The sequence below is a fragment of the Phyllobates terribilis genome, unplaced genomic scaffold, assembly GCF_046119375.1.
Source record: "Phyllobates terribilis strain yellow unplaced genomic scaffold, ASM4611937v1 Scaffold_2__4_contigs__length_985480577, whole genome shotgun sequence".
In the NCBI taxonomy this organism is placed as follows: domain Eukaryota; kingdom Metazoa; phylum Chordata; class Amphibia; order Anura; family Dendrobatidae; genus Phyllobates; species Phyllobates terribilis.
Genome location: NW_027362762.1, coordinates 454,500,930 through 454,526,936, shown reverse-complemented (window position 1 = coordinate 454,526,936; position 26,007 = coordinate 454,500,930). Strand labels below are relative to the sequence as shown.

General features: G+C 42.4%; 1 protein-coding gene across 16 annotated transcripts in view; it reads left to right on the top strand.

The window, feature by feature from the left end:
- MACF1 (microtubule actin crosslinking factor 1) overlaps positions 1-26,007 on the top strand; it is a 273,827-nt gene that overhangs the window by 207,353 nt on the left and 40,467 nt on the right. For all 16 annotated transcript variants that reach the window (XM_073665641.1, XM_073665631.1, XM_073665640.1 and 13 more), the window contains 4 exons: positions 20,669-20,830; positions 22,472-22,642; positions 24,448-24,614; positions 25,793-25,952. In XM_073665641.1, the coding sequence (XP_073521742.1) occupies positions 20,669-20,830; positions 22,472-22,642; positions 24,448-24,614; positions 25,793-25,952 (660 nt within the window). The remainder of the gene's footprint in view (positions 1-20,668; positions 20,831-22,471; positions 22,643-24,447; positions 24,615-25,792; positions 25,953-26,007) is intronic.

Genomic DNA, 26,007 nt, shown 5'->3' with positions numbered 1-26,007 from the left:
TCACGTACTAGGGTCTTTGCTGCAGTTTTCATAATATCTCTTTTTTATGTTCGAGTTCTGCCAATGTAAAAGCCCTATCTAACTCTGTCCACAATATTGATTAACAGCTTTGTGCCTACACTCTGCATGATCTCTGACAATCAATGGTGGAGAGCAAGTATGACCAGAACTCGCGTAATTTTGGACTAGATAGCAGGAGCTCATCATTGAGAGGACTAGAAGAGCTGCATCATATAAAACAATGTTTTAACATAAAAAACTACGGAAAGAAGCTCAGTAAGCAACACGGCACTGGAATTAGTGTCTCTGCCCTTACTTTATGCTGTCGTCAGATGAGGCAGTAAAAATTTGGTTTCCTTAAGATAATACACTTTAGCCAAACCAGCAGATTCTGGTAGGACTGGCCGATCATCTGATATGTATTACAGCATCCCAACTCTCCTAGGTGTCAGGACAGGAGGCAGTGGAGTGTCATTTATGATGGATTATTACATGCCCGATCCTTTCTTTTCAACAGAAAATAGGACTCTGCCGTTTAATAAATTTAGACAGTATTTAAAATATATGCTTTTGTGAAGCCACCCTAAATGTACAATCAGGCTAGAAAAGGGAAAGCCTGAGCCCTGTATCATTGCTGGGATTTAGGAAAAGTTTTATAATAATCTGTTACTAGAAAATGTTATGGCCAATGGAGCGCAAAACTTTTCTAGTTTTAATCCAGGCTCTTGTACATTTATACACTGGTTGGCTTGAGTTACAATAGGGATTCTGACCTACATGAAAAAGACTGATACATTTCCAGTAAAATGTAATCCAATACTGCTTTGCAGTTAACAGCTTGATGCCCGGGTTTGGATATTAGAAGGAAAATGTCTGAGCTCATGGGAAGTGGAGACAATAGCAGGAAGAAAATGTGCTTTTACATGAACAGGCCACAAGTCATGTTGTGCCAGAGAGGAGGCCTGGAGACCAGTAGATGTTTAGCCGAATCTCCATGGATATACGTGTTTACATGGTGCCAGGAAGCTGTGACCTCTCACTTGGAGGAAGTTATAGTGTCCTCTGACAGGCTCTTAAATACGTCATATATCTCACTTATATTCCCAAACATCTTTCTGGAAAGTAGCCACCGATCTGGTGGGGCGAAGGTCTGTAAAATGAAGAGTGAGCAGCTACTGAGTATATTGAAGGTTACAATACTGTCTGTGTTTGTAGGACATGTATCTACTGCATGTTCATGGTTGTGTAGCACCCCAAGTATGGACATCTAGAAGGGGTGCATCTAGGTGGACACTTATAGGCTGTAGCTAGCAAAGATAAAAAAAAATCACACCTGAACAGATGTAGTGTGCCTATTCTCTATTATTGGAAATGTATGAATACATTGACACCTGGGTTTTGCCAATCCACTTATTAATATGGTGAGCTGATACCAGCTGGATAGTTTGCGTGAGGAGGGACATACACCATTCTCAAGAGGGATATTAATACCAGACACACTAGGATGGGGCTAGTAACAGCGATTTGGATTCGCCTTGATTTTTTTTCAATTTATTTTTCTTGGTTTATATTTATTTCACACATTGTGCCCCCCAATAAGACAATAAAAGACCTTTAGGGGGCCATGTCAACCATTAAATACTTTTTCTTTTAAATCTGAATGCCCCTGTAACTGGGGCTGGTATTATAAACCCAGAAACGGGAAATGCAGCCTCCTGGCTGCATAGCAGAGCTGACTGGATCTCCTAGGACCCAGAAGCTTTCGCTCCCTTCATACACCCAACTATCACATTGGGCCCAGAGGAGGAAGCACTGTCAGTGCTTCCCATACTGTATACATAGTACATGTTCAATGGTGTGTATAGAGCAATAGGGAAGGCAGAGATGGTAATATAACTTCTGCCTTGTGTATGGGGAGTCCAGCTATGTTTGACAGCTGGCTCCACGCTTTCACAGCTGCTATACTATTCAGTGGCGTTTTAGACCCTCACTGCAGAGAGCTTGTTTTTGTTTATTTTTTTAACTCATTTTCTCCAGCATGTAAAGTTATTAAATGTTGCAAACCACTTTATTATGAGATTTGGCTTTAGTTGTGTAATACATTACATCTAAGTAGCTTCCTAACTTCTGCTTTTCCCCAGCTCGATTTACCTGCCTTCAACTGAATTGACATCAGAACGAACAAATTTGGAGTTCAGATGATGGCAGTGAAAGGGTCAGCAGCTGTCTTTGTCTTTAGTGTTGTGCTAATCAGGACAATTTTCTGCAGTGTTTGTTCCTAGATTTACTGGGCTGTACCAGGGCTTCTGTCACATTGCTGTGCCCACAACACTATCTCCTTATACTGCAGAAGGATAAATAATGGCTATAATGTGTATTCATAAACAGACCCTCACTGCCCCCTGTATAGTGTACTGTAAGAGAAGCACTAGTTTACTTCCAGAAGCACCCTGTACTATACATGAGAGTCTGTCAAGCCTGCTGCAGATTGTCCTGATGAGCACAACACTCAGAGGAAGAGACAGCGGCTGACCCTTTCACTGCCATCATCAGTACTCCAGTGAGTACGTTCTCGTATCAATGCCGCTGAAGGCAGGCAAATAGACCGGGAAAAAACAAGGGTTTTGGAGCTACTTGGATGCAATTTTCTTTTACAGGAATGAAGAAAAATTCCCTATTAAAGTAATTTGCACACTTTTTCATAATTTCCCATGTAGGATAAAATTATATATAATTTAGGTTGTGTTCAAATGCAGCGTTTTTTTTCTGCAGAAAAGGAGCTGCATTGTACAATACCAGCAAAAGCTGAGAGAAAATCTCATGCACATGCTTGTTTTTTTGTTCCTGAGTGAATGGCAATCCTTTCAGCGTTTTGCAGCAGTTTTTTTACCCATAGAAAGCAATGAGAAAGTGCAAAATATGCAGCAAACTGGTTTTGCAACATATTTGCTGCTTTTGGGGGAATAAAACAAACTTTATTAAACATGTACTTTGGACAAATAACATGTAATCTGCACCAAAACACGATGCAAAAACACAGCAAAACGTGCCAAGAGAGCAGATATAGGCTGCAAAAAAAACAACAAACCGCTGCATGTGAACATAGCCTAAGTGTGCATAGTAGTAACCCTCAATATCCTGTTCTGATTAATAACACCTGTGGCCAGACAGAAGCGGAATCAGGCCATAATTAATACCGCCACCTCCACCAGAGCACAGTCAGAACAATAAGGTTCTTTGTAGAATGACATATTGAGAAATCTAGCATACACAACCCCCGCTTTCACAGTATATTTTCCTTATAAAGATGATGTTTTTAACCCTGGGCTAGACAAATAAATCTCAGAAACCTGCTTTTAGGAAAGAAAGACATTCCTTATGCTGCCTTATGGAGGCTGTTGGTGTCATGCATGGCTGGTAGCTTGGCAGCAGCAGGCATACCTGTTTGGGGAGGGTGACTTGCATCCAGATGTTCTGGTGTTGGCCATTCATTTTGTCACATAGAAATAGTTTGATCCGCAATTTCTTTTTTAAATACAGATGGTTTCCTTTGTACAAACCCAACTTCAGTGTATATTTCACTTACCGTACAACTGGTTCTTCCCTCAAGGTCATAAGTGGACATTTTCTTGCTGTGTGGGTGTACTCCAAGCTCTTTATTTAGGGCAAACACTGCCTGCTGATTCATCCCATGCCAATGGGTCTCCTAGATACACAGGCTGCCTCACTGATGACCAGGTCTTGCTGCGGCTTCAGTTTCTCAGAGACACAGAGGAAGTTGTTCACGTTGTGAATGGGATTGAGTTATACCCAGGCTCTCCCTGGCTGCACGTGGTCATTAAATCTAGGTTGGATGATCTAACTCAATTGTGCGTTTCCCTGAGGACTCCTATAATGAGATGCTTTTAAAACATGGTGGCACAGTTTTTCTTTTGCAGTCAGTCCTGGACTTGTAATCACAAGTATTACAGAACTGGGTATGGCTGGTTGTGTTCAGCGTCTGATCTGTTGTTACAATCTTGAATTTGTAAATGTTCCTACACTAAATATTGTCAGTAGTTTAGTGATGGATACAGTGTTGCAGCATTTTCCCATAATCTCTGGCTGCTGCTGTTTAGTTGAGATGTATTGGAAGCACTGTCTGTTCTAGTGATTGCCGATCATTTTACCAAATCTCCCCTTTATCCCACTCCCAAAACAAGCATCTTTCAGGAAGTGGTAAGGAAAGAATTCCATTGTATTTAACCAGTATTATATTGCATCTGACGTTTGTTTCCTGCTTGTCCTGGGCGCCACCAACCATGTCTCAGTAGGCGTAAGCCTGGGCCTGCACAGTGGCTTTAGCCACAACCAAAGTTCTCTAAGTGTCGCTACTATACCGCAGCGCAATACAAGTAAATGGGGTCACATTGCAACCAAGGGAACTGCGACAGGCAAGTTGATTGTGACATGGTTGGACTTCTTGCGACTTCCTTGTTATGATCGCTGTACCCTCAGTCGCAATGCGACTCAATTTACTTGTATTGTGCTGTGATGTAGCAGCGACACCTAGCAAACTTTGGTCACAGCCAAAGTCTCCATGTAGTTCCAGCCTAAATCAGTATGCTAAATATAAGGGAAAACCCCTCTTCATGTTGGGTTTTCACCTCCACTTTAAAGGCTTCATTCGGAGCCTCTGTTCCTTTTATCCCCCTAAAAAAAAAAACAGTGGCATGCAGCAATATTTTTTTTGGGAGAAGCAAAGTAAACCTTTGCAGAACCCAATAGAACCCATTATAAGTCTTTGGCATCCCTGTTGTCCATCATTTAACAGCTCAGCTATTGCTATGTTGTTTGCTCCTATGACCAAACAAATTCACTATTCAGATGTAAACTTGGCATTTAGGTAGTTTCGGCAAGTGTTTTACTAGTTCATTGGTGCCCCTGTATTATGGATGTAACTTCCGGTCCAACCTTGTGTCTAATGATCTGACCTGGCAGCGTCGGACCACTATGAAGCTGTTGGCTCAGGTCAGTGGATGCGCTGTCTTGCCTCCGTTAAATTAATGAAAAGTAAGACTAAGTTGTTAGAAAAGCCCCAATAGCCAGGACATCAATGTAAATCTACACTTGGGTTGTTATTCTACTGCTGCCTATGATCCTATTTATTGCGCTGCCTCCATTGTAACAGCAGCACAATGCACGTATGTGTAGAGAAATCCATTCTTCATATATTGTATGATGCTGAGAGTATATATAAAGCTGGTTGTGGCAATGTGTACAGGAAGCGGTTGTGTATGTGGGTGTGCGTTCATGCTTCTGGATCCTAGTGGGATTCCTGACACACCCTGCTCCTCACAGCTGTCAGTCTGGGGTCCGGCTGTGTGGAGTAAGGCAGCTGAAGGAAGCTGTTTATAACCTGCCATGTGCTGCAGGGGTATGGTTGGCGCTGTACAGGTTTCAGGACGGTTGATTTCAGTTATCCAAGGAATGCCATGAGAGGGAAAACATGCACTGACAAAATATGAATCAATGGGCCGTTCATGGCATTAGAGAATCCCTCCCCCTGTGCACAGTGTTAAGGCCACCGCACCACCACTATATTTGTCCAAAATAGTTTATTTCTCATATGGCTGTCAGCTAAAGTCACCATCACTGAGCTTCCCTAGAGGGTATCCGTTATAGATGCTGCATTACTGGCAGTACACGTGGAAGGTGATTTCTATACAGATCTAACATTTGCCTTTTATTCAAATCAGAAGCCTATGGGTCTAGAGATACTGGCCTTCATTATTGCATTGTCCCCGCAGATTTGCAAAAGTGACATTATCCACAGCCACATTGGTTGTGAGCTGTGAATTATCCAGACATACATCTTTGGTGATTGGGACCTTCACAAGCCTTAAAGCGGTTGCGTCCACCTTATAAAATTATACAAGCAGGTGCAAATAGGGTACAATAAAAACTAGACACAAGTAATGTCACGTTTTTTCCGTGGGTTTTTAAAGGGAATCTGTCACCCCTGGGACTTTTCAGACCACTAATATGGGCATACAGGTGATAGAAATGTGAATCTATACTTACCTGTATGGGCCATATTACCGGTCTGGTTTCTGTGTAATCACATTTTTAATAAATTATTTCTGCTAAGCTTGGCGTCCCCCGGAGGCCAAGAAATCCTCGCCTACTAGCCCTATTATCATACTTACCCCACCTGTCCTGCACGTCACAGGGCCCTATGACGTGCGGATCCCAGCCGGATCCCGCGCCTGCGCACAAGTTCCCTGCTCCACAAGGCTGTACGGACGGCAGGGAGAAGAGCGCCGTCCGTACAGGGGAAATAGCGCAGGCACGGGATCCGGCCAGGAGGTGGGGTAAGTATGATAATAGGGCTAGTAGGCGAGGATTTCTTGGCGTCCATGGGACGCCAAGCTTAGCAGAAATCATTTGGTAAAAATGCGATTACACAGAAACCAGACCGCTAATATGGGCCATACAGGTAAGTATAGATTCACATTTCTATAACCTGTGTGCCCATATTAGAGGTCAGAAAAGTCCCAGGGGATGAAAGATTCCCTTTAAAACCTCTTTAGGAAAAACTCACTTGCTTTGACTTCTAGTGCACATCTTAGGCAGTGCTCATTCTGCCTTTTAGAAATTGTATTTGTTTGTTTTCTTATAGTAGCAGAAAAATGGAAGTCATGTCCAAACCGGATCATATGCATAACTGCTCAAATGGAACCCCATTGGTTATTATGGGGTCGGTCTGGGTTTTATGTGTCCGTTTGTAGACCAGGACAAAAAGTTCTGAATGATGTGGTTTTTTTTTTTCAATCTAAAAACTGGCACACCTAAGATACAAGACAGACCACATAGCTAACATTGGGTTCTCTCGGCTTCTGTGTACATCAGATATGCAGATGATCTATTTTGGACATAAGTTCCATTTATCTGTTGTTTTCTAGATGCAGATTAATGGAATCCCCAAATACAGACTAAACTCAGACTTAAAACAGGACCTTTCACCACATTTGCATATTGAACTGGAGACACGATGTAAGACTGGCTTCAAAGCAGAATAAAACGTCTGTGTTTTTATTTCGCTTCTCCGTTGCAGTGATATTAGCGATTAAAGTATTTGGCACACAATGAGTTAACTTTAGTTATGCCCAAGTGGGTTTTTTCACTGGGGATGTGAACTTCTCCCTGTATGAGTTGCTATCTGATAACGCCTACTTGGACTTAACTAATGTTATATTATTAGGTGCCAAATATCTCTGCAAAAGAGAAAGGAAATTAAAAAAATAAAGAAAAGTTTTATTCTGCGCTGCAGCCACTATTACATAGTGTGTCCAGTTCAACATGAGAAATTTGGTGAAATGTCCTCTTTAAGTCCGTTCACCAGTTTGAGAATATTAAACTGACCACATCATGGAATAGTGGCTGCAGAGCTGAATAAAACAGTTTTTTTATCTTTTAATTCCTCCTTTCCATTGCAAACATATTATCTTGTAAAATTTAGGTTATAATGTATGTTAAGTTCAAGGGGTCGTCATCAGAGATTTGTCTCTTGGGGTGTGTACTTCTTCCCCTGTATGGCATTGAGCAATCATCAGCAAGCAGCAACATATACAGGTTAAAAAAACATGCCCAACAATAGCGAAGAACTGATTTTCTCGTGTTTGACACATGCAATCACTCTGCTGTGAGAGCAAACTGTCTATCATTACAAGTGCTGGGAGTACTGCAGAGATTACAAACACCTTTCATCTCAGGGTAGTCAGTGTGGGGGAAGGTCAGAGCTGACAACACTGAGAGGAGAGCTGCAGAGGTGATATTAATGAGACAAAGCTCTGCTCTGCTGTACTGCCCCTTCCCCCACCTTGACAGCAGTGAGAAAAAAAGGGTGAAAGGGTACCTGTCATGTCCCAAACACTTTTAACCTACAGCTATAGGGTTAATCTACAGGTTACTAACATTCCAAAGCTGCCTGGCCCCTTACTGAAAGCACGACTACTGGAAGAAAATTAACTTTATTCCTCCCTGTAGCCGTAGGCACAGAGGTGTGGCCGGCACAGCTACAGTCACCACTCAGCACACAGTTAGCAGCAGCTATAAGCACTCTCTGGCACTGACTGACTGCTCACAGGGATGTCAAACTCAAACACACAGAGGTCCAAAATGAAAAAACTTGGACAAAGTCGAGGGCCAACCAGTATACAGAATAATGGGCCCACATAGTCCTCCATACAGAATAATGGGCCCCCATAGTCCTCCATACAGAATAATGGGCCCCCATAGTCCTCCATACAGTGTAATGGGCCCCCATAGTCCTCCATACAGAATAATGGCCCCACATAGTCCTCCATACTGTATTATGGGCACCACATAGTCCTCCATAAATAATAATGGACCCCATATAGGGCTGCTTGTTCTCGGGTTGTGGGCCAAATAAAACCACCCTGTGTGCCAGATTTGGCCCATGGGCCAGAGTTTGACATGTAAGCTGTAGAGCATCTGTGCACATCAAGCTGTCAGTCAAAGCACCAGGACGTGCTTATAGCGGCTGTTCATACTATCGTGAGTGGTGACTGTAGCCACTCCATCTATCCCTCTGTGACTGAAAGCCAGTGGCTCCCTGGAGGAATAAAGTTCATTTTCTTCCAGTGACTGCTTCCATTAAAGCGGCTGGACAGCATTATAACATGCTAATGAACCGTATTTTTGAAGGTTAATAATATTTGGGGACATGACAGTTTCCCTTTAATATTCTCTGCTCTCTGCCCAGCACTTGTATTACTCTGCAGTGAGCAGATCAGACTGTCTGTCATAACATGTCTCTCAGAGAAACCTGTTCTAAGCTATTGTGGGGCGTGTCCTTATCCCCCCCCCCCCCAGTATGTTGCCACTTGCTTATAATTGGTTAATATCATGCAGGGGAAGAAGTACACACCCCTGACACAAATCTCTGATAACGCCCCTTGGACTTAACATACATGATAACCTAAACTCCACAAGCTAATATCTTCGCCATGGAGGGGGGAAATTAAAAAAATAAAAACTATGTTCTATTCCACACTGCAGCTGCTATTCCATGATGTGGGCAGTTTACCATGCTCAAACTCTTAGACGAGCACATGGAAATCCTCCAAAAGCGCGACTTTCATCTATATGCAGTCTGTGTGTCATCTGTATGTCTGTTTTTACATATGTATGGCATCTTTTTTTAATACATCAACATTTAAATAGAAATGTACAACAACAAATAGTTTCCTAGTAAAACTGTATCTGTAAAAATCAGATGCAGTATGGATGCATGTGGGATCCAATTATTTTTTTTTGCACCCATAGACTTGAATGGGCGAGGGGTCTCCTCTGAAATACTGAAGACAATAGTGCATGTTGTGATTGTGTCCTTGTGCATAAACTGTCATCTGAAAAGCCCTATTGATTATATTGGTCCTTGTGCTGTCAGATTTCCACCGGACAGCACATAATCCGCTAATGTGAACCAAGCAGCGATCATATATCTAGATTCTAATGTGTGGAATAGTTTGTGTATAGGATCTGATTTTGGGGCCAACGTGTAATACAAGAGTGGGCCAGTGCCTAGCCCCACGTGGACTGGTCGGCGGGGGGCATTACAATAGAGATGATAGGCTCTTACCATTTCATTCTGATACCTTTCAGCTGCATTAGTGCCACTCGCTCTTTGTACAGATGGCATCTATGGGGCACTGAATTCTTCCCTACAGGTTTCTAGGGGAGGCTAGTCCTGAATGTGACATTTCGGAAAGCCTTTATCAATGTCTTCTCCATGGCTTCCCTTTCTATTGCGCCTCCTGTACTGTCCAGAGCCCCTAAGTCTGTGTCCTAGAATGTGGTTGCCCCTGCTATGGGCACAGGGGGCAGGGTGCCATGTGTTGGTGTGCGGGCTCCTGCACGGTGTCATGTCTCCCTCTGTTGATGCATTTCTGGGAAGAAGTGTTTGCAGCCGTGTAGTAGACGAATGGCGAGCACAAAGGAGCTGTCAGTCGCCACCTGCTGCTCCCGGAGCCCGGAATGTGTCAGGCGGAGGCGCCGTTATTTGAGGCGGCGCCTGTCCCGGAGGCGGTTCTCGGTGCTGGAGGCGGCGCCCTGCTCGGGAGGTGCTTCTTCTCCAGTCCGTTTCCCGCAGACTTTCTCCTCACGGCTCGGTGCATGGATCCGGGGACGGAGCACGGCTGAGCGGGGAGCAGCGGCAGGAGTGCAGCTCTGAGGGCGCACACCACCAGCTCTTTGTTCGCTGAAGTTTTTTTTTTTTTTCCCCCTACTCTGATTGTGAAGAGGCGGGAGCCGGGCATCCTGATACACAGCACCGGGGAGGCAGCGCAGACAAAGCCCGATCGCCATGTAGGGAGGCTATCCCTGTGCCTGGCAGCAGGGCACACAATGCCATGATGTGCCTCTCACAGGAAGCCGCACAGTTTGCCCCTATGAAAGAACTTCCTGTGTGTGAACTTCCAGGAATATCCGCTCACAGGCTCATTTCAAACCATAACAGCCCAGCTGGGATGTGCCGGTGCTGGGAGGCAGGAGAGCAGGATGCGGCACCTCCATGCTGGGCCTGCTCCTAGTCTTCTCCCCTGGCCAGGAGCAGTTCTGGAGTCTGCACCAGGTGAGGAGAACTAATGGCAATGCACCGGATTACAAAGGGCCACTTGTGAATGTGCCTCCTTCATGGATACAGATTTAGGACTGATCCCTTGATAAAGACTGGCTACATAAGATGGGGAAGCCACTTAGCCGTCCGGACTGTTTGCGGCAAAACCCGGCATGCTTGGGAAAGGGCGAGGAGGAGGACGGTTACATCGAGGATTGCTATGTTCCTCAGAGGTCCATCTATGATACCATGAGAATCAATGAACAGATTGACCAGGGCTGCAAACTTAGTCAGCCCTCAAAGAGTACCATAGACCGAGTTGAAATAGCTACCTTATCAAGCAATGGTACCCTGGGGACATCTAATGCCAGTGATGCCAAAGCACAGGAAGCGAAAAGGCTGGATGAACGTGTGATATTTGATGCCCTCAAGCTAAGTAATGACACTCTTAAATCTGCCCCTGTGCCACCTCGTCGCAGGCCAAATCCTGAGCGCAAGGAAAATGTCAACCGGAGATCATGGAAAGCTTTTATTCCTCCAAATTTCCCAGACTTTGCAGAACGTATGGAGGCCTCTTTGAGTGAGGTATCAGAAGCGGGCACCTCCAGTCATTCCCTCCACGATAAGACCGAGTTCAGCCAGCTCCTACCTGATAGTGCCCGGCATTCCTCTTGTGAGCAGACGCAGTCCATATCATCCACACCAAGTCAGATCCGAACTCCAGCTCCTCCTCCTCCTGCGGTTTCTGGGAATCCGAATTTGGAGCACAGGGTGGACCCCCGATGCCAACATGTGCAGAGCTTTGATTGCTATAATGACAGTGAGTATGAGCAGGATCCACTAATAGCACAAGAAAATACATCAGGACTGTCTACACGGTCTAAACCTGGGCACAACTTTCCTAGTGCCACGTGGCCCAGGGCACTAAAGAGTTTTATCAAGGGAAGTCTAAGTGATGGTCACCAAAAAGCTGCTGAATTAGCTTATGAGGAATGCATGATTGAGACTTTGCCCTTATCACCCTGTTTAAGTGATGAGGTTTTAGATGAATCTTCAAATGTACTTATTGTGCCAAATCTGCGAGAGAAGACTGAATCTGAGCTGAAGTTTGAGGAGGATGAGCTGAAAATACTAATGGAAGCAGAAGAGGAGTGGGAAGACTTTGACTCTGGAGGTGCTTGTCATTCTGTGACACTGCGTGACGAAAACATGTTGCCTTCTAAAACGGAGGAGGAGGTTGCGACTAATGATGGGTTTCCAGATGAAACTGGCTCTATTAGTAATCTCCACTCGATTACTTCCTTTCTTGATGCTGTTGTCATGCCAGAGACTATCCACTGGCCAGACACAAGGGAGGACTACAACTGCTGCTCAGCTGTTAGTGCAGGAAGAGTCACAAGGAGATACCAGAAATTGGGCAGCTATAGTGATTCAGAGTCGGAATCAGATTCTGACCAGTTGTTCCTGGAATTGGAGCAGCAGTGCCTGACAGGAGCAGCAGATGAGCCTCATGAGTCAGTCCTAGAGACAGAAGTGAATGATAGTCCTGGTAATAACAATACTGCACAGGAGGTCAGTAAAGATCCACAGTTAGACACCATGCAAGACCACACTTACTCTAAACCATACAGCATAGACTCGCTCACTTTTAATCTGTCCATCCCTGACCAAACAGAATGCGCATGTCATGCTGACAAATCCTCCCCTGTACCCAGTGAAATAACGCCTGCCAGAGGCACACAACAGCTTCCCATACTTTGCAAGCAAGTTGACACTAATACCTGCCCAGATCCAGAATCAGATACTTTCCATCTAGATAATTCAGATGAACTGGTTATCATTGCTAATGCACTTATCAATGACACAAAGACATCTACCGACTTACCACAACTTCCTTCACTACAAGAGGATGAATGGTCTAAGTGCTTAATGCCCAGTAGTGATGAAGTGCTGGGATTGGAAATATCATCAGGGGAACCGGATATAAAACTTGCACCTAGCACTCCAGAACTTTATCTAGAAGAGGTGGAGGAGACCCCTACATCCATTCATGTCCCACATACAAAGTCTCCTGTGTGTGACATGGAAAGAGATTCTTGTTTGGGTAGTTCAGAGCACCCAGATGAGTCTTTGACTTGTGAAGCTTCATTTCAGAACACCGATATTATTCCCTCAGACTCTTATGACGAGGTTTCTGATGGGGGGGAGGTGACAGTCTCCACAACAACACATGGTTGTAGTAGCCTGCCAGATGACAGCCTGCAGAGTTCCACATCTGCAAGTGAATTGCAGGAATTACCAGAGGACAGTGGTGGTAAAATTGAGGAGAACATCTTATTTGAGTTGGTGGTGGACAATGGTATTACAGATACATCAAGTAAGTCAACCGCACTCCAGGTCATCGATCATACTGTGATCCTTCCACAGACTAAAGAGGTTGTGGGAAGTTCAGGGGAGAACCAACTCTCTTATATCACAAATAAGTCTAGTGGTGAAGTTACCATCTTTACATGTTCAGAAGAAATAAATGGATGTATATATGGAGAAACAGCCACAGTAAACCCAGCGGATTCTGTATTGAAGGACCTCGGAACAGAGCTCTTATTGACTACAAACACACGGGGCAGTTTACCATGTGTATCTACTAATACAAATACATGTAAAACTGAGGCATGTGCATCTTCCCTGCCATCTGAATATCTAGAAGAACAGGACTCCAGAATCTTCAGTCGCCTTGAAACCAGTACCATGCACACATCATTGTTAACAGGTGACTTTACTGCCTCTTTCAGTGCTCAGGATTTAGATTTCCTCACTCCAGGTGAGATTGCTGGAGAATATTGCGGTCTGGCATCTAGTGAAGAAAATTTCATTGCAGTCCTGCAGGAGGTCACTTTGTCCTGTATTGAGATTGACACTTCTCCTGACGCCAACCTTGAATCTAGCAAATCATCAGAAACCATACCAGACTCTTCATCCGTGGAACTTCTTTTAAGGGCAAAAAGTATAGTACAATCATCTGAAAACTACTGCAAGGACATTGTGTCTTTAAGGCAAGCAAGTGAAGAACAATGCTTGTCTCCTGAGCAGGGCGACTCTGAATCTGAGCTGCCATCTGAAGGGTTCGATGCACGTGTTCATTTGTCAGTTCTGAGTGACAGCTGTTCCATGTCTGTAAACACAAGGGACAATAGTCTGGCACCAGGGGAAGAAGGCGGCGCTTGTGTGCTTCTACAGTCTGCTGGTGACACATCAGGACTATTTGACCATGAACCTACTGTTTTGTCTTCTGCCACTGAGGTAACATATACAGTATTGTAAGTCTTAAATTACACATTGTCTAGGGGTGTAACACAATTCTACTGAATATCCATGTATCAGTCATTTCTATACCGCTGTACACCCATTTTAGTAACATTGTTTTCTATAATAATTTTGGCATTTAGATTTATTAATAATCTATTATGTACGTCAGTAAACCTGTCCATATTAAGAAAAGATGAGACCTGATGATTATATAACTAGAGTGATGACTACACTGCTGATTTGCATACAGTTTGTGCATCGAATGGTTAATTATAGATCAGTAGTGCACAGCGCTTTTCATAGCATACTGTAGGCGGAGAACTCCAGCACATCAAGTAGAGGAAAATCTGCTGCTGGAGGAATTTCTAGGAGCAGAACGGTGCTGATAATTCTGTAGATGGAGATATTCATTAATAAATGCAAAATCCCGGCTGACCTCTTTATCTGTCGTACTCCTTGCTTCATCCCACACTCACTGTTATGTGCGAATGGCTGTTCAAACTTTGGAATTTGCTAAAGCATCTTTTCCGTTAGGAGGGCAGGGCGTAAGTAACTGTAATGTATGGAGGCACTGTAAGGGATCAGTCCAATGTACACACCTTTGGCTAGGGGCTAAATCACTGAGATGCTGTAATTTGCACACCACAAATTGTTCTTAAGATGCATTTACACTGAAAGATTATCTAGAACGACCATTCTTTGTAAAGTTCTTTTCAGAATTGATCACCTGATGAACAAGCAGTTGGGTGAAACGATCTTTTACGCTGCACAAAGATCATCATTCTCAGCAGCACATTGTCCTGTGGGAACAATGGCAGCTTATGCTCGCTGACCAATTTGTTACAGATTGTTAGGTGCGCATTTTTAAATAAGTTGTCCACTAGGACAACTCCTTGTCATCCCCCACTCTTGGCCCCAATAAAATAAAAACGCTTATACGCCCCTCCTGTGCTGGCGCTGTTTCAGTGGTGTTGGCACTCTCTCTCTTGCCGGGGCACCCATGCTGTTGTGAAGCTGGCGTCCAATCAGCGCTGGCATCACTGCCCCCACCTTCTGTCGAATTGAACATGAAGAGTAAGTCAGAGATCAGCTGCAGCCCGGACTTCCTCTTCATGTTCGATTTGTCCGAAGGTGGGGACAGTTACACCAGCGCTGATTGGGCGCCGGGGTCACGTGTCACAACAACCGCACAGGAGTTCCGGGAGAGCGAGTGCCGACACCGCGGGAACTTGCACCAGCACAGGAGGTGAGTAGAAGCTTTTTTATTTTATCGTGGCCAAGCATTTAGATCAAGAAGGGGTTGTCCTAGTAGTGGGCAAACCCATTTAAGCATGGTCTGCCTGTCTAAGCAAACTATTAAACGACCGCCGATCGGTAAATACCTGCTGCCTGTCTGTTCATGTAAATGGACATTTACATACCCTGTAACCAATGTCACAGATTAACATAGTTTAGTTACCACCGTCCTGCTGCCACATTAAACTAATATTATCACTTGGAATGGTCACAATAGCGGGACAAATTCTGTACATCATACAAGTGAAGATAAGGATCAGGTTCACATGTACAGAATTTACCGTCCAGATTCTGTAGTTTTAGAACAGTCTATATTTGGTTAGTCAATCCTCTTTACAACTACTTGACACCTTTTATAGAGAATGGGCCATAAAAGGTGTCAGATTTATTAAAAATGTGTTCCATTTTTGGCACAAATTATTAATGTATTTGTACTTCAGCCTTGAAGCAATGTAAGAAAAGTGTCAAGCAAGTTATGTCATAGATGTACAACGTGTACCATTTTGATATGTTGGCACATTTAAGGGAACTCTTCTGGGTGGTTTTGCTAATAGAAGTAGTGATCTGGCTGTATAGGTCCCAGTGCAATCATACAAGTGATACCTATTTTGTAGTTATCAGATGTGTCATCGCTGAGTAATCGAGCTTTGAAAATACATGTAAATTAGCTGTAAGTGCATTGGGGTGTGTCGATGCACATGGATATGACACAATGCAGTTTCAGTGCACTCATTTGCATGTGGCTTCAAAGCTTGATTTCTCAGTGGTGACACATTAGATTAAAGGGAACATGTCGAGTCAAATAAGTGTTCAAAACTGCTACTTTATTGTTACATCTGCCAAATCCTTTATACTAGTGGTCTTGGAATTGGTACTGTGATGCTGTTTTGGGTTAAAAATTGTTTTAATGTGCTGCACATCATATGCTAATGAGGCAGGACACGTACCCTCCTGGTTTCATTTCCCTCTTTCTGGGATCAGGCTTTCTTTATGGTAATCCACGATTTCCTCCGAGACTTGATGACCTCTTGGCGATCTGAGTATGGTCTTTGACAGGTGTGACCAAGGTCTACCACATTCTTCAGAGAGGGTATCTATCCATTCCCTGTTTAGCAGGAACACCATGCTTTACACAGTTTGAGATTTTCCGATATCTCAAGCTAAAGCACTTTGTCTCTAATTTTTTATTTTGCCTCGAAATCCCTCACATTAGCATCATTTGAACAAGGATGTTGATTCTCTTCTCATTCCCTAGGCCTAATGTGCTTACTCTATTCTAACTTGACTCGTGCCCCCTTTCGTACACATCTAACTTATGTACCTAAATGGGATTCAGACTTGAGTTCATCCTAACTGAAAATCAATGGTCTCACATTTGGAACTCTAGCACAAAAGACATCTTCATTCCTGTAATGATTCAAACCAATCTGAGGGCCTTAATTAGGTGATGGCTGACTCCAGCCTGTAGTGCCCATGCTGTCCCTGGGTATTCCCTAAGTGTTTCAGGGGTGGTTTCATTGTAGGCAATTCACATTTTGTGGTCCTGGATGAGGGTCAGAAGTCAGTGGATCAGAACTTACCGATTTTATTTGTGAAGGAATGTTTCAGACGGCCATCTTTTTGGTCATTGTGCTGTCCGTGTGCCCAAATAGCCACACACTGTTCCAATAATAACCAGTGTGCCTGTGCAATTCTTCACATAGACCTGTGGTCAGTGTGTAAAAAAACAAAAACAAACATAGTTTGCACTGGTCTGATCCGATTTACAGGCCAGATTAGTGCTGTCAATAAAAGGCCCTCAGAGCCAGTCACATCTGCAGTTTTAGTATGGCCACCTGAACCTTGCCTTTATGGAATATAACCTTACTAAAGAAGCTTAGGAGGCCCTTGTTTTTGCTTGCTTTGTCTGCTGTTTCTCACTCACCTTTCCTTCTCTTCCCCTCTACTCTTCCTCTCTTTTTCTTCATATTTATTTTATTTTACTCGCTCATATAGCACCATCATATTCAGTAGCGATTTACAGACCCCATCATCACTGTCCTCATTGGGGCTCACCATCTAAATTCTCTATCAGTATGTTTTTGGATCTAATGGTTTCAATGTATCCTCCATATAGCCAATCTTTTCCTAGGCCATACCAGCCAATGTAAAAGGGGAAAACCTTTAGATAAAGGTCTATTCTCTTACTACTTTGAATTGACTGTTCATATAGATATTTTAGCCACATTTGCATTGTAATTCTTTTAGTTTTTCTGTACTATATCTGTCTATACACAGTACAATAAAAGACTTGTTTAAAAAAGAATAAATGAGACTTATCAAAGCTCTTTGGCTAGAGTATTGCGACATCACAACTTTTGCTTTCCTGTTGTCATATTTTCTATCACTGGTCGCAAGACGACTAACTTGCCATAGACTACAATGTAAGTCACAAGTGACATAGTGACAATTTGTGCAATTTTTTCTCAGCAAAATCACATCTCTAAAATAGTCAAGCAGCAGGTAGTGGCAGAAAAGTTGCACAGCTGATTTTGGTTGCAATACTTGACAACTGACGCGTCGCTGTGTAGCTACAGCTTTAAAGGGAATCTGTCGGCATCTGTTTTACTATATAATCTGAGAACAGCATAATGTAGGAAAAGAAACCCTAATTCCAGTGATGTATCACTTGCTGGTATGCATGCTGTCATTATGATACAATGCTGTTTTCTCTGCTGCAGAACCACCAGTTCTCTGAATGCTGAGCTCTGTATATAACTGATTGACAGCTTTCTGTGTACACTGTGCATTGACAGAAAGCTGCCAATCAGTGGTGGAGGCCGGTTTGTACAGAGCAGTTGACCAGGAGGCATAAGACACCTAATTCTGTAATGATCTCCTGCTGATTTCATTGAAATAGCAATACATAGCTTAGTAAGTGACCTGTCACTGGAATCAGGCTCTCAGCCCTTAATCCATGCTGCTTTCAGATTACATAGTATAAACCTGCTGACAGATTTGTTTTAAACAGAGCTGGTCTTGTTGCCCATAGCAACCAATCAGAGTGCAGCTATAATTTCTTAAATTATTCTGGGAAAATTGGTTGCTATTGACAGATCTTCTCTTAAACCGTTTTGATAGATGAGGCATTCATTTCATCCCCTTCATGGATCTAGCAATCACGTTGTGAAGTATTACTCCTACATGGTTCTAGATGTAGTCTTGCTGCTTCAGGCTACAGAAATTCTTATTGAAAATCTTACTTAATATGCAGAACTTTTCTTAATTACCATTAATGGAAATGAACCACAATTTTTCTTTTAATGAATTTTGCTGGCTGTATCTGTCCATAACGCATATTATCTTCTGTGAAAACACAGCCCTGTAGAATACGAGTCCTTATACCGCCATAAAAGCACTCATTGAAGGGTTAAATGACTAATACTTTCCAGCTCTGCTTTCTTATTTTCCAGCTTTATTTCTAATATGCAGATGAGACGTACTACAAGTAAAATAATAGAAGTGCTGGCGCCTATGACGGTGCTTTCCACCTACATACTAGATATGAATCAGACATAAACCATCTCGCTATTATGCTGGCCAATGCTACCAGATCAGGTTCAGCCCGTCTGCTCTTTCTCAAGAATATAATCCCATTGCTTCGTAGACCTTTTGCTCTTTGCAGAAAGGGAGTTAAACCTCATTCAGATAATATGCTGGCAAGGCATCCTGGATGGTAGACTCCGCACCTCATTTTCCCAAAGATGTATTCATTTTGTTAAATATTTCATAGTGGATAATAAATTCTAATTTTGAGATTAAAAAAAATCAGTCTTGACATTGCTTTCTTATATTGTTGGACCATTGTATTATGTTCCAATATATACGAATTAGACAAATCGCTGTTTTTTTTACAAGTGGGCACCATTCCTGATAAAGACTTGATTCTGAATTACACGGGCAGGCCATTGATTTTTAATGAAGATGAATAACCTTTATCAGCTATCTACAAGGTGGGATGTACGATCACTGGGACACCCCCATCAATCATGGAAACGGAGATCTCCTATCGCTTATTGGTCATGTATGCTTATTACCCTGATTCATTTAGTGTCTGTGGGACTGGTAGAAATAGGCAAAAACTGTACTCTGCTATTCCATCAGTCCCAAAGACCGGGAATGGAGCGATAGTGTTCACTTCTGACCACAGCTTAATTGAAAAGATGGCCATGCCCGTGATCTTAGAGGGTCTGTATATTGGAATACCCAGTGATCATACAAATGTCACTTACCCTCTTGATAGGTGGTAAATGTTTTCTGCAAGCTAGCCCCTTTAATGGGCACTTATACACCTGATACCATGTTCTCCAGAATACTGCTGATAGTAGAGGGTCTAAGCACTGAGACTCCTTGGAGGACCTTTCTAACAAAAGGGTATTGTCCAAAGCCGACAAACACTTTAAAGTGTATGCTTTTGTGGTTCCAAAAAGTATAGTCATTTTATGTTTTTTCACACTCAAAAATTAAAGAGTATCCCTAAGGCCACGTTCACACATTCAGTATTTGGTCAGTAGTTTACATCAGTATTTGTAAGCCAAAACCAGGTGAGGAACAATCAGAGGAAAAGTATAATAGAAACAAGTCACCACTTCTGTATTTATCACCCACTCCTGGTTTTGGCTCCCACTCCTGAGAAAAAATACTGACCAAATACTGATGTAAAATACTGACCAAATACTGAACGTGTAAACGCGTATTTCTCAAACACTTGAGAATGGAACAGTATACGGCTGTAAAAAAGAAAGAAAAAAGGGGGTTTGGAAAAAAAGACAGCCTGTCTCAGCATGACCTCTTCATGTCTTTTTAGAGTAAACGTGTAATATTGCCGAACTCATCTCCATCTCCTATGGGACACCAAAGCCATAATTTCTGTTCTAGAAACAGGTTTCCTGTGCTTTCCCGGTGTGATGTCAGCTTGACCGACGGCTGTGACCTGACCCTATATTTCTATTACTCAGTCCACTAGAGTGATACCATTCTTCCGTCTGATAAGGATTAGAATTGATGGATGCCTATGCTGTGAATTGATTACAAGCGATGTTTCTACTGTTTTCTTGTTGTTTTTTAATTAATGAGAATTGCATATAGTCCTATGAACATGCCCATGCTTGTCACTGTTTGGTTTCAAGAATAAAAAGAACCACTTCATTACATGCAGCCTCTGAAATATTGTCAGTAAGGTTTGTAAGCTCATTTCCTCCCTTCTTTGAGATGCCGTCCTTCCTTTGTAATTGCTAGGAGTATGACCCTGTATTCTTGTTATGGTTCACAGACACACTTTACATTTTTTTTCTAATAAAAGTCCAATCACACCGTATGTATTTGGTCATTATTGCTGACGAACATCTTCCTTGTTCATCTAACATTTGCAGTATTTTTTTTAAATTTTTATGTTTTTTTCTTAAGGTTTTTCAAAAGGAGCAAGTAGACTACCTACAGTTGAAGCTGCAGCAAGTGAATGGCCTTGGTCAGGGTCTGATTCAAAGTGCGGACAAGAACTGTGATGTGCACGGACTAGAACATGACACCGAGGAACTGAACGCCAAATGGAACACACTAAGCAAAAAGGTGAGACATTTAGGCCATGTTCACACGTCGCGGATTCTGCACCTCCAAACCCACAGCAATTTACTGTGCCATACAAGCAAATGGAAAAATAAAAAACAAGAGGCGCTCCCTGTGTAACTATGTAGGCAACAGGTAAAGGTGAGTTGGAGGGTTGGTCGCTCACCTGAACAGGTTGTGCGCTGTACAACTACGTAAAGATACATCAATCATAGCTTCTGCTCTGGCCGCTCACACCAAAAGGAGAGAAGACATAACAAGTAAAGGAGAAAATCATAGCTTATGGACACACCTCATAATGGAGTACAAACATAATCAGACTATGAATGTACATCTGACCATAATAGAACAAACTGCCGAACGCATACCAAATAGATCCCAGAAATTACCATAGTTAATCAGGAATCATATTGGATATTTAAATTATCTACTCTTCCACCAGAACTGTTGAGAATACAAAGTAGCTAATTAATACATTTAAATTAATAAAAAAATCAATATTATAATTACATTTATACACTATTGTTTTAAAATTACAACCCCTTGCAGATTTTATATATATATATATATATATATATATATATATATATATATATATATATATATATATATATATATATATATATATATATATATATATTTTGTCCCCACTGGGGCTCACAATCTAAGCTCCCTATCAGTAAGTCTTTGGGTGTGGGAGAGAATCGGAGAACCCGGGTATCCACCGGAGGTATTTGAAAATCCCATTCACACATTGTGGGGAAAAAAACTGCAGAAAAATGCTGATTTCATATCTAAAGCATACTCATTCTTGAGCTGCTTTTCATTTCGGATTTCACTCTATTCAATGTTTTCTAATGGAATTCACAGCCAAATATTCGAGTAAGGACACATGCAAATGTCAGTGATTTTCTGGTACGAGAAAATCGGTCTGAGTTTCATCAGTGTTTTTGATCAAATTTTCATCAGAGTTTGATTAGATTTTCGTCACTATTTCTCTGATGAAAGAAAAAATTCTCAACCTCAGTCTATGAAAAACAAAGCACAAATGCTGTCCGATTTTTTTTTTTTTTTCTTGCGATCTTTGATCTGACACTCGGATCAACATTGAACACGTCTCCTTGATTTTGCATGGATCACTGTCCGCAAAAAAAATCATGGACTTGTGAACAGCCCCATAGACTATCATAAGTACGAGTCCTATCTATGAAAAACAAGGATAGCACTCGTACGTGAAAAACTGATGTGTGAATGAGTCCCTAATGTGGATTTGTGACTAAATTCGCAGCGGAAATTTTCTGCAATGTGTAAACATGGTCTTAAAGGGATGTTTATCTGCAGGAAGTCAAACCAACATGGAAGCAGCGTACGGGTTTTAGGATTTCTGACAGCATGTCTTAGAAGCGACACCTTCTAATGCACAGAGATGTGGTGGGAGGATTTAGATTTAATTTCCAGTGAGATAGACTGCGTGTGGGTGGTAGAGATGAGACCATCTGACTTGTACAGCTTGGAACTGTTTCTTGGAGCCTGCTGTTCAATCACATTCTTGTTTGAATGATGCCAGAGCCTTCCTCCCCCCAGCGCCTTGTCACCTAAGATTGCTATCTTGCAGTGAATGATGAGAGATTGTTTTCTGCACAGGTTGCAGAGCGGGTGACGCAGCTCCAAGAGGCTCTGCTGCACTGTGGGAAGTTCCAGGACGCTCTGGAACCGCTGCTCAGCTGGCTCACCGACACCGAGGACCTGATTGCAAACCAAAAGCCGCCCTCTGCCGAATACAAGGTGGTGAAGGCCCAAATCCAGGAGCAAAAGGTACAAGGCCGAATAAGTCAATTCAGCTCATAGTACAAGCATGTAAAATAAAGGAAATACAAATAGCTCACTAAGCAAACATTTCAGTATCTGTACTATCGGCGCAAGACCCAGATCATCCGCTGTTCAGGTGAATAGGACGTTGATCATCCTCGGTTTCTATGGTGATTTATATAAAGAGTCTGTCACATTCATTATTCTGCCCTGTCTGAGGTCTGACACTTATGTGTTCATGTTCTGTAGTTTTTAAGAATTTATAAGCCCAATTTTTGTTTTTGCAAATTGCTTTTTTTTCTCTATTGTGATATTTATGGATGATCCTTTGTGCCAAATTCTTCAAAGTGGCCTGGGTTGTTCATGAATTTTGTTCAGAATAAAAAAAAAAATGCTCCTTTATTATCTTTTGTTTATGATTTTTTTTTTGTGCAAAAAATCACATTTTCTGCTAAAATGCTAAATTTACGCAAAAAATGTTATAAGTACATAAAATCACTAGAATACGTTTGCACTAAAATTTTGCGACTTTTTGAAAAGTCACGATTGAATCAGTCTAATACATTTGGAACCCTGCCAATAATGACCAGCATAAAGAAAATAAATCAGGCTAACACATATCAAAATAGAGTTTGAAAAACGTGCAAATTAAAAGAATAAGGCAGAAATGAAAAACACCAAAAACTAGACAAAAAAAGGTGCACATACAATAGTGAATAGGGCCATATATCTTTATCTTTAAGTGACAGTCCGCTGAAATTATTGTGCCTGTCACTACTTGACTTGTCTTCACCGGAAAACCTCTCTGTACACCAAACTGGTTATAACTTACTGATCGGTGGGGTCTGGTCATTCTGCAGCCATTGGCAGAATGGAGAATTTTTTTTATCCCTATGGGGCACTTTTATTCTGTTACACAATGGAGCAGCAGGTCGTATACTCAACTATTGCTCCATGCATACTCTATCGGGCTGCTGGAAAAAGCCAGACACAGTGCTCAGAAGCCCTAAAAGGAATGCATGGAGTGGCGAATGTGCATGTACACTGCCACTCCATTTCAACAGGGATAAAAGTACCCCGTTTTGTCGATCAGTATAGATCCCAGCAGTTGGATCCCCACCAATCAACAAGTTTTCACCTATGCCGTGGATAGATGATGCCCTTTTTTCCACCGAACAACCCCTTAAATCCTGCCATCAGACAGGGAAGCATAATAAAGGTAATGGGTTCCCTTTAAATATTACTCCTCTCTGCCTTTCATGACCGAAATGAGAACAACTGTTTCTAGGTCCTGGCCACCAAATATATGCTGTATATACTTTATAAGACCAGGGTTATGACAGCCAAGCACATTTGCTTTACAATACTTGAGTAACTTCCATGGAAATGAATGGCAGTTACACTGTTAGTATAAGCGCTGAGTTGTGGAAACCATGTAGCTTTCTTTGTGAATGTGTTTCCGTAACTCTTTCATTTCCATGTGAGTTACGCTATTAGCGTTGTGCAGCTGCTCTCAGCTGGTTTTATAGCCCTGCCTCTGTAGGCCGGGACCAAGAAGCAGTCATTTCCGCCTTAGCCATGAAAGCCTGAAATGGGAATAACCCTTTAAATTGACTTCACTTAAACCTTATGGATACTGGGTTGGTTTCGTTACAACTGCTCGAATGAGACCTCCATTAAGACAAGACATCTTTGGGATACATTAATTTACATACATAGTTAATTTAGCAGCGTGCAATATGTAGCTTTGTCTAATGACAATCTGCTTGTATCGGATTATATGAACTCTCCCAATTCATTGCCACTTGTAGCTCCTACAGCGTCTCCTGGATGATCGTAGATCAACTGTGGACATGATTGAAGTTGAAGGTACAAGGATTGCTGAGGGTGCCGATCCTGCAGATGAAGAGAAAATAAACCGTCAATTGGAGACCCTCAAGGAGAGGTGGTCATGTCTGCTGCAGAAGGCACAGTCAAGGTGCGTTTTACTACCTTCACTTGCGGCTTATTGCTGGCCAGGTATAAAAAGATTGGAAATATTAGCAGTGGTCGGCCCCTTGTATATGGGAAATGTTAGAATTATCTAGCATTTGTTGTTTCCAACCCACGTTATTAGCGGGTGGTGTAAGAGGTACACATAATTTGCAGCACCACTGGTTGTTTAGTGATAAGTTGTGATTGTGGAAAGCCCCTTTAAAGTTTATGGAAGTAGAAGAGATCCTCACTGTTTACATTGAGTTTATAGCGTTATTTTCAATCAATCAGACACTCGATGTAATATGTAGCTTTTACTGGACAGCAGTACAATAAGTAGTACATTCATTGACCTACACTGAAGCTGGCTATGCACATGATATAACTGTCGGCCAACATCATGTAGTTACCGGATCCCGGTGACATTCATCTGATGTGTAAGCTTTATAGAGGGCCGGAGCTAGTCCTCACACTGTGGATGTTGTTTACTTAGACTTTACAGCAGTTTTACCATAAAGTTTCAGTGTAGACTTGATTCACATCTAAATTAAAGTGTCACAATTAAAGGGGGTTGTCTGTGACTTTTATATTGATTAGGGTGGAGGAGCAACACCCAGCACCCTTGCCAATCAGCTGTCGGCAGCCAGATGTGCTCAGTTGGAAAGCTGTACGGCACCGCTCTGTCAATCATGTAGTGGCCGCGGCCAGGTACTGCACATCCATTCCCTGTTGATTTGAATAGTGGGCTGATGTGCAGTACCTGGATGTTGTGACTATACAGTTGACACAGGCTGCTGCGCAGCTCCGCTTACGGATCGTATCTGGCCGGCACCAATAATAGCTGATTGCCGGCGGTGCTGGGTGTTGTACCCCCACCAATCCGATATTGATGGCGTAGTCGACAGATGGGCCATCAATAGAAAAGTCACAGAAAACACCTTTTAAGTCCGCAGATCCAGCACTCCTTGTAAGATGAGCATAAAGTTACTGCATGGTTATTGTGTTAATGTTCTACTACAATAAATTAAATGTGTAGTGCATGTAAGGGACTCACAAGCTACATAGAATGAGTATGCCCCACATATATGTTTATATACTGTCTTATATGCGCTTAAAAAATGTCAATGTGCACAGGCCCTCTTTTTCTTTTACTATTACCATTATGTACTATCCTTTATACAGGCAGAAACAACTTGACGACATACTAGTTCTAGCAAAGCAGTTTCATGAAACAACTGAACCCATATTTGACTGGCTTTCTGCCACAGAAAAGAAGTTGGCAAATTCTGAGCCAATCGGCACCCAGACAGGAAAAATTCAGCAACAAATCCTACGTCACAAGGTATCCCAGGGATGAAAAGGACAAATCGTGGGAACTCAATACACTGCTGTATATA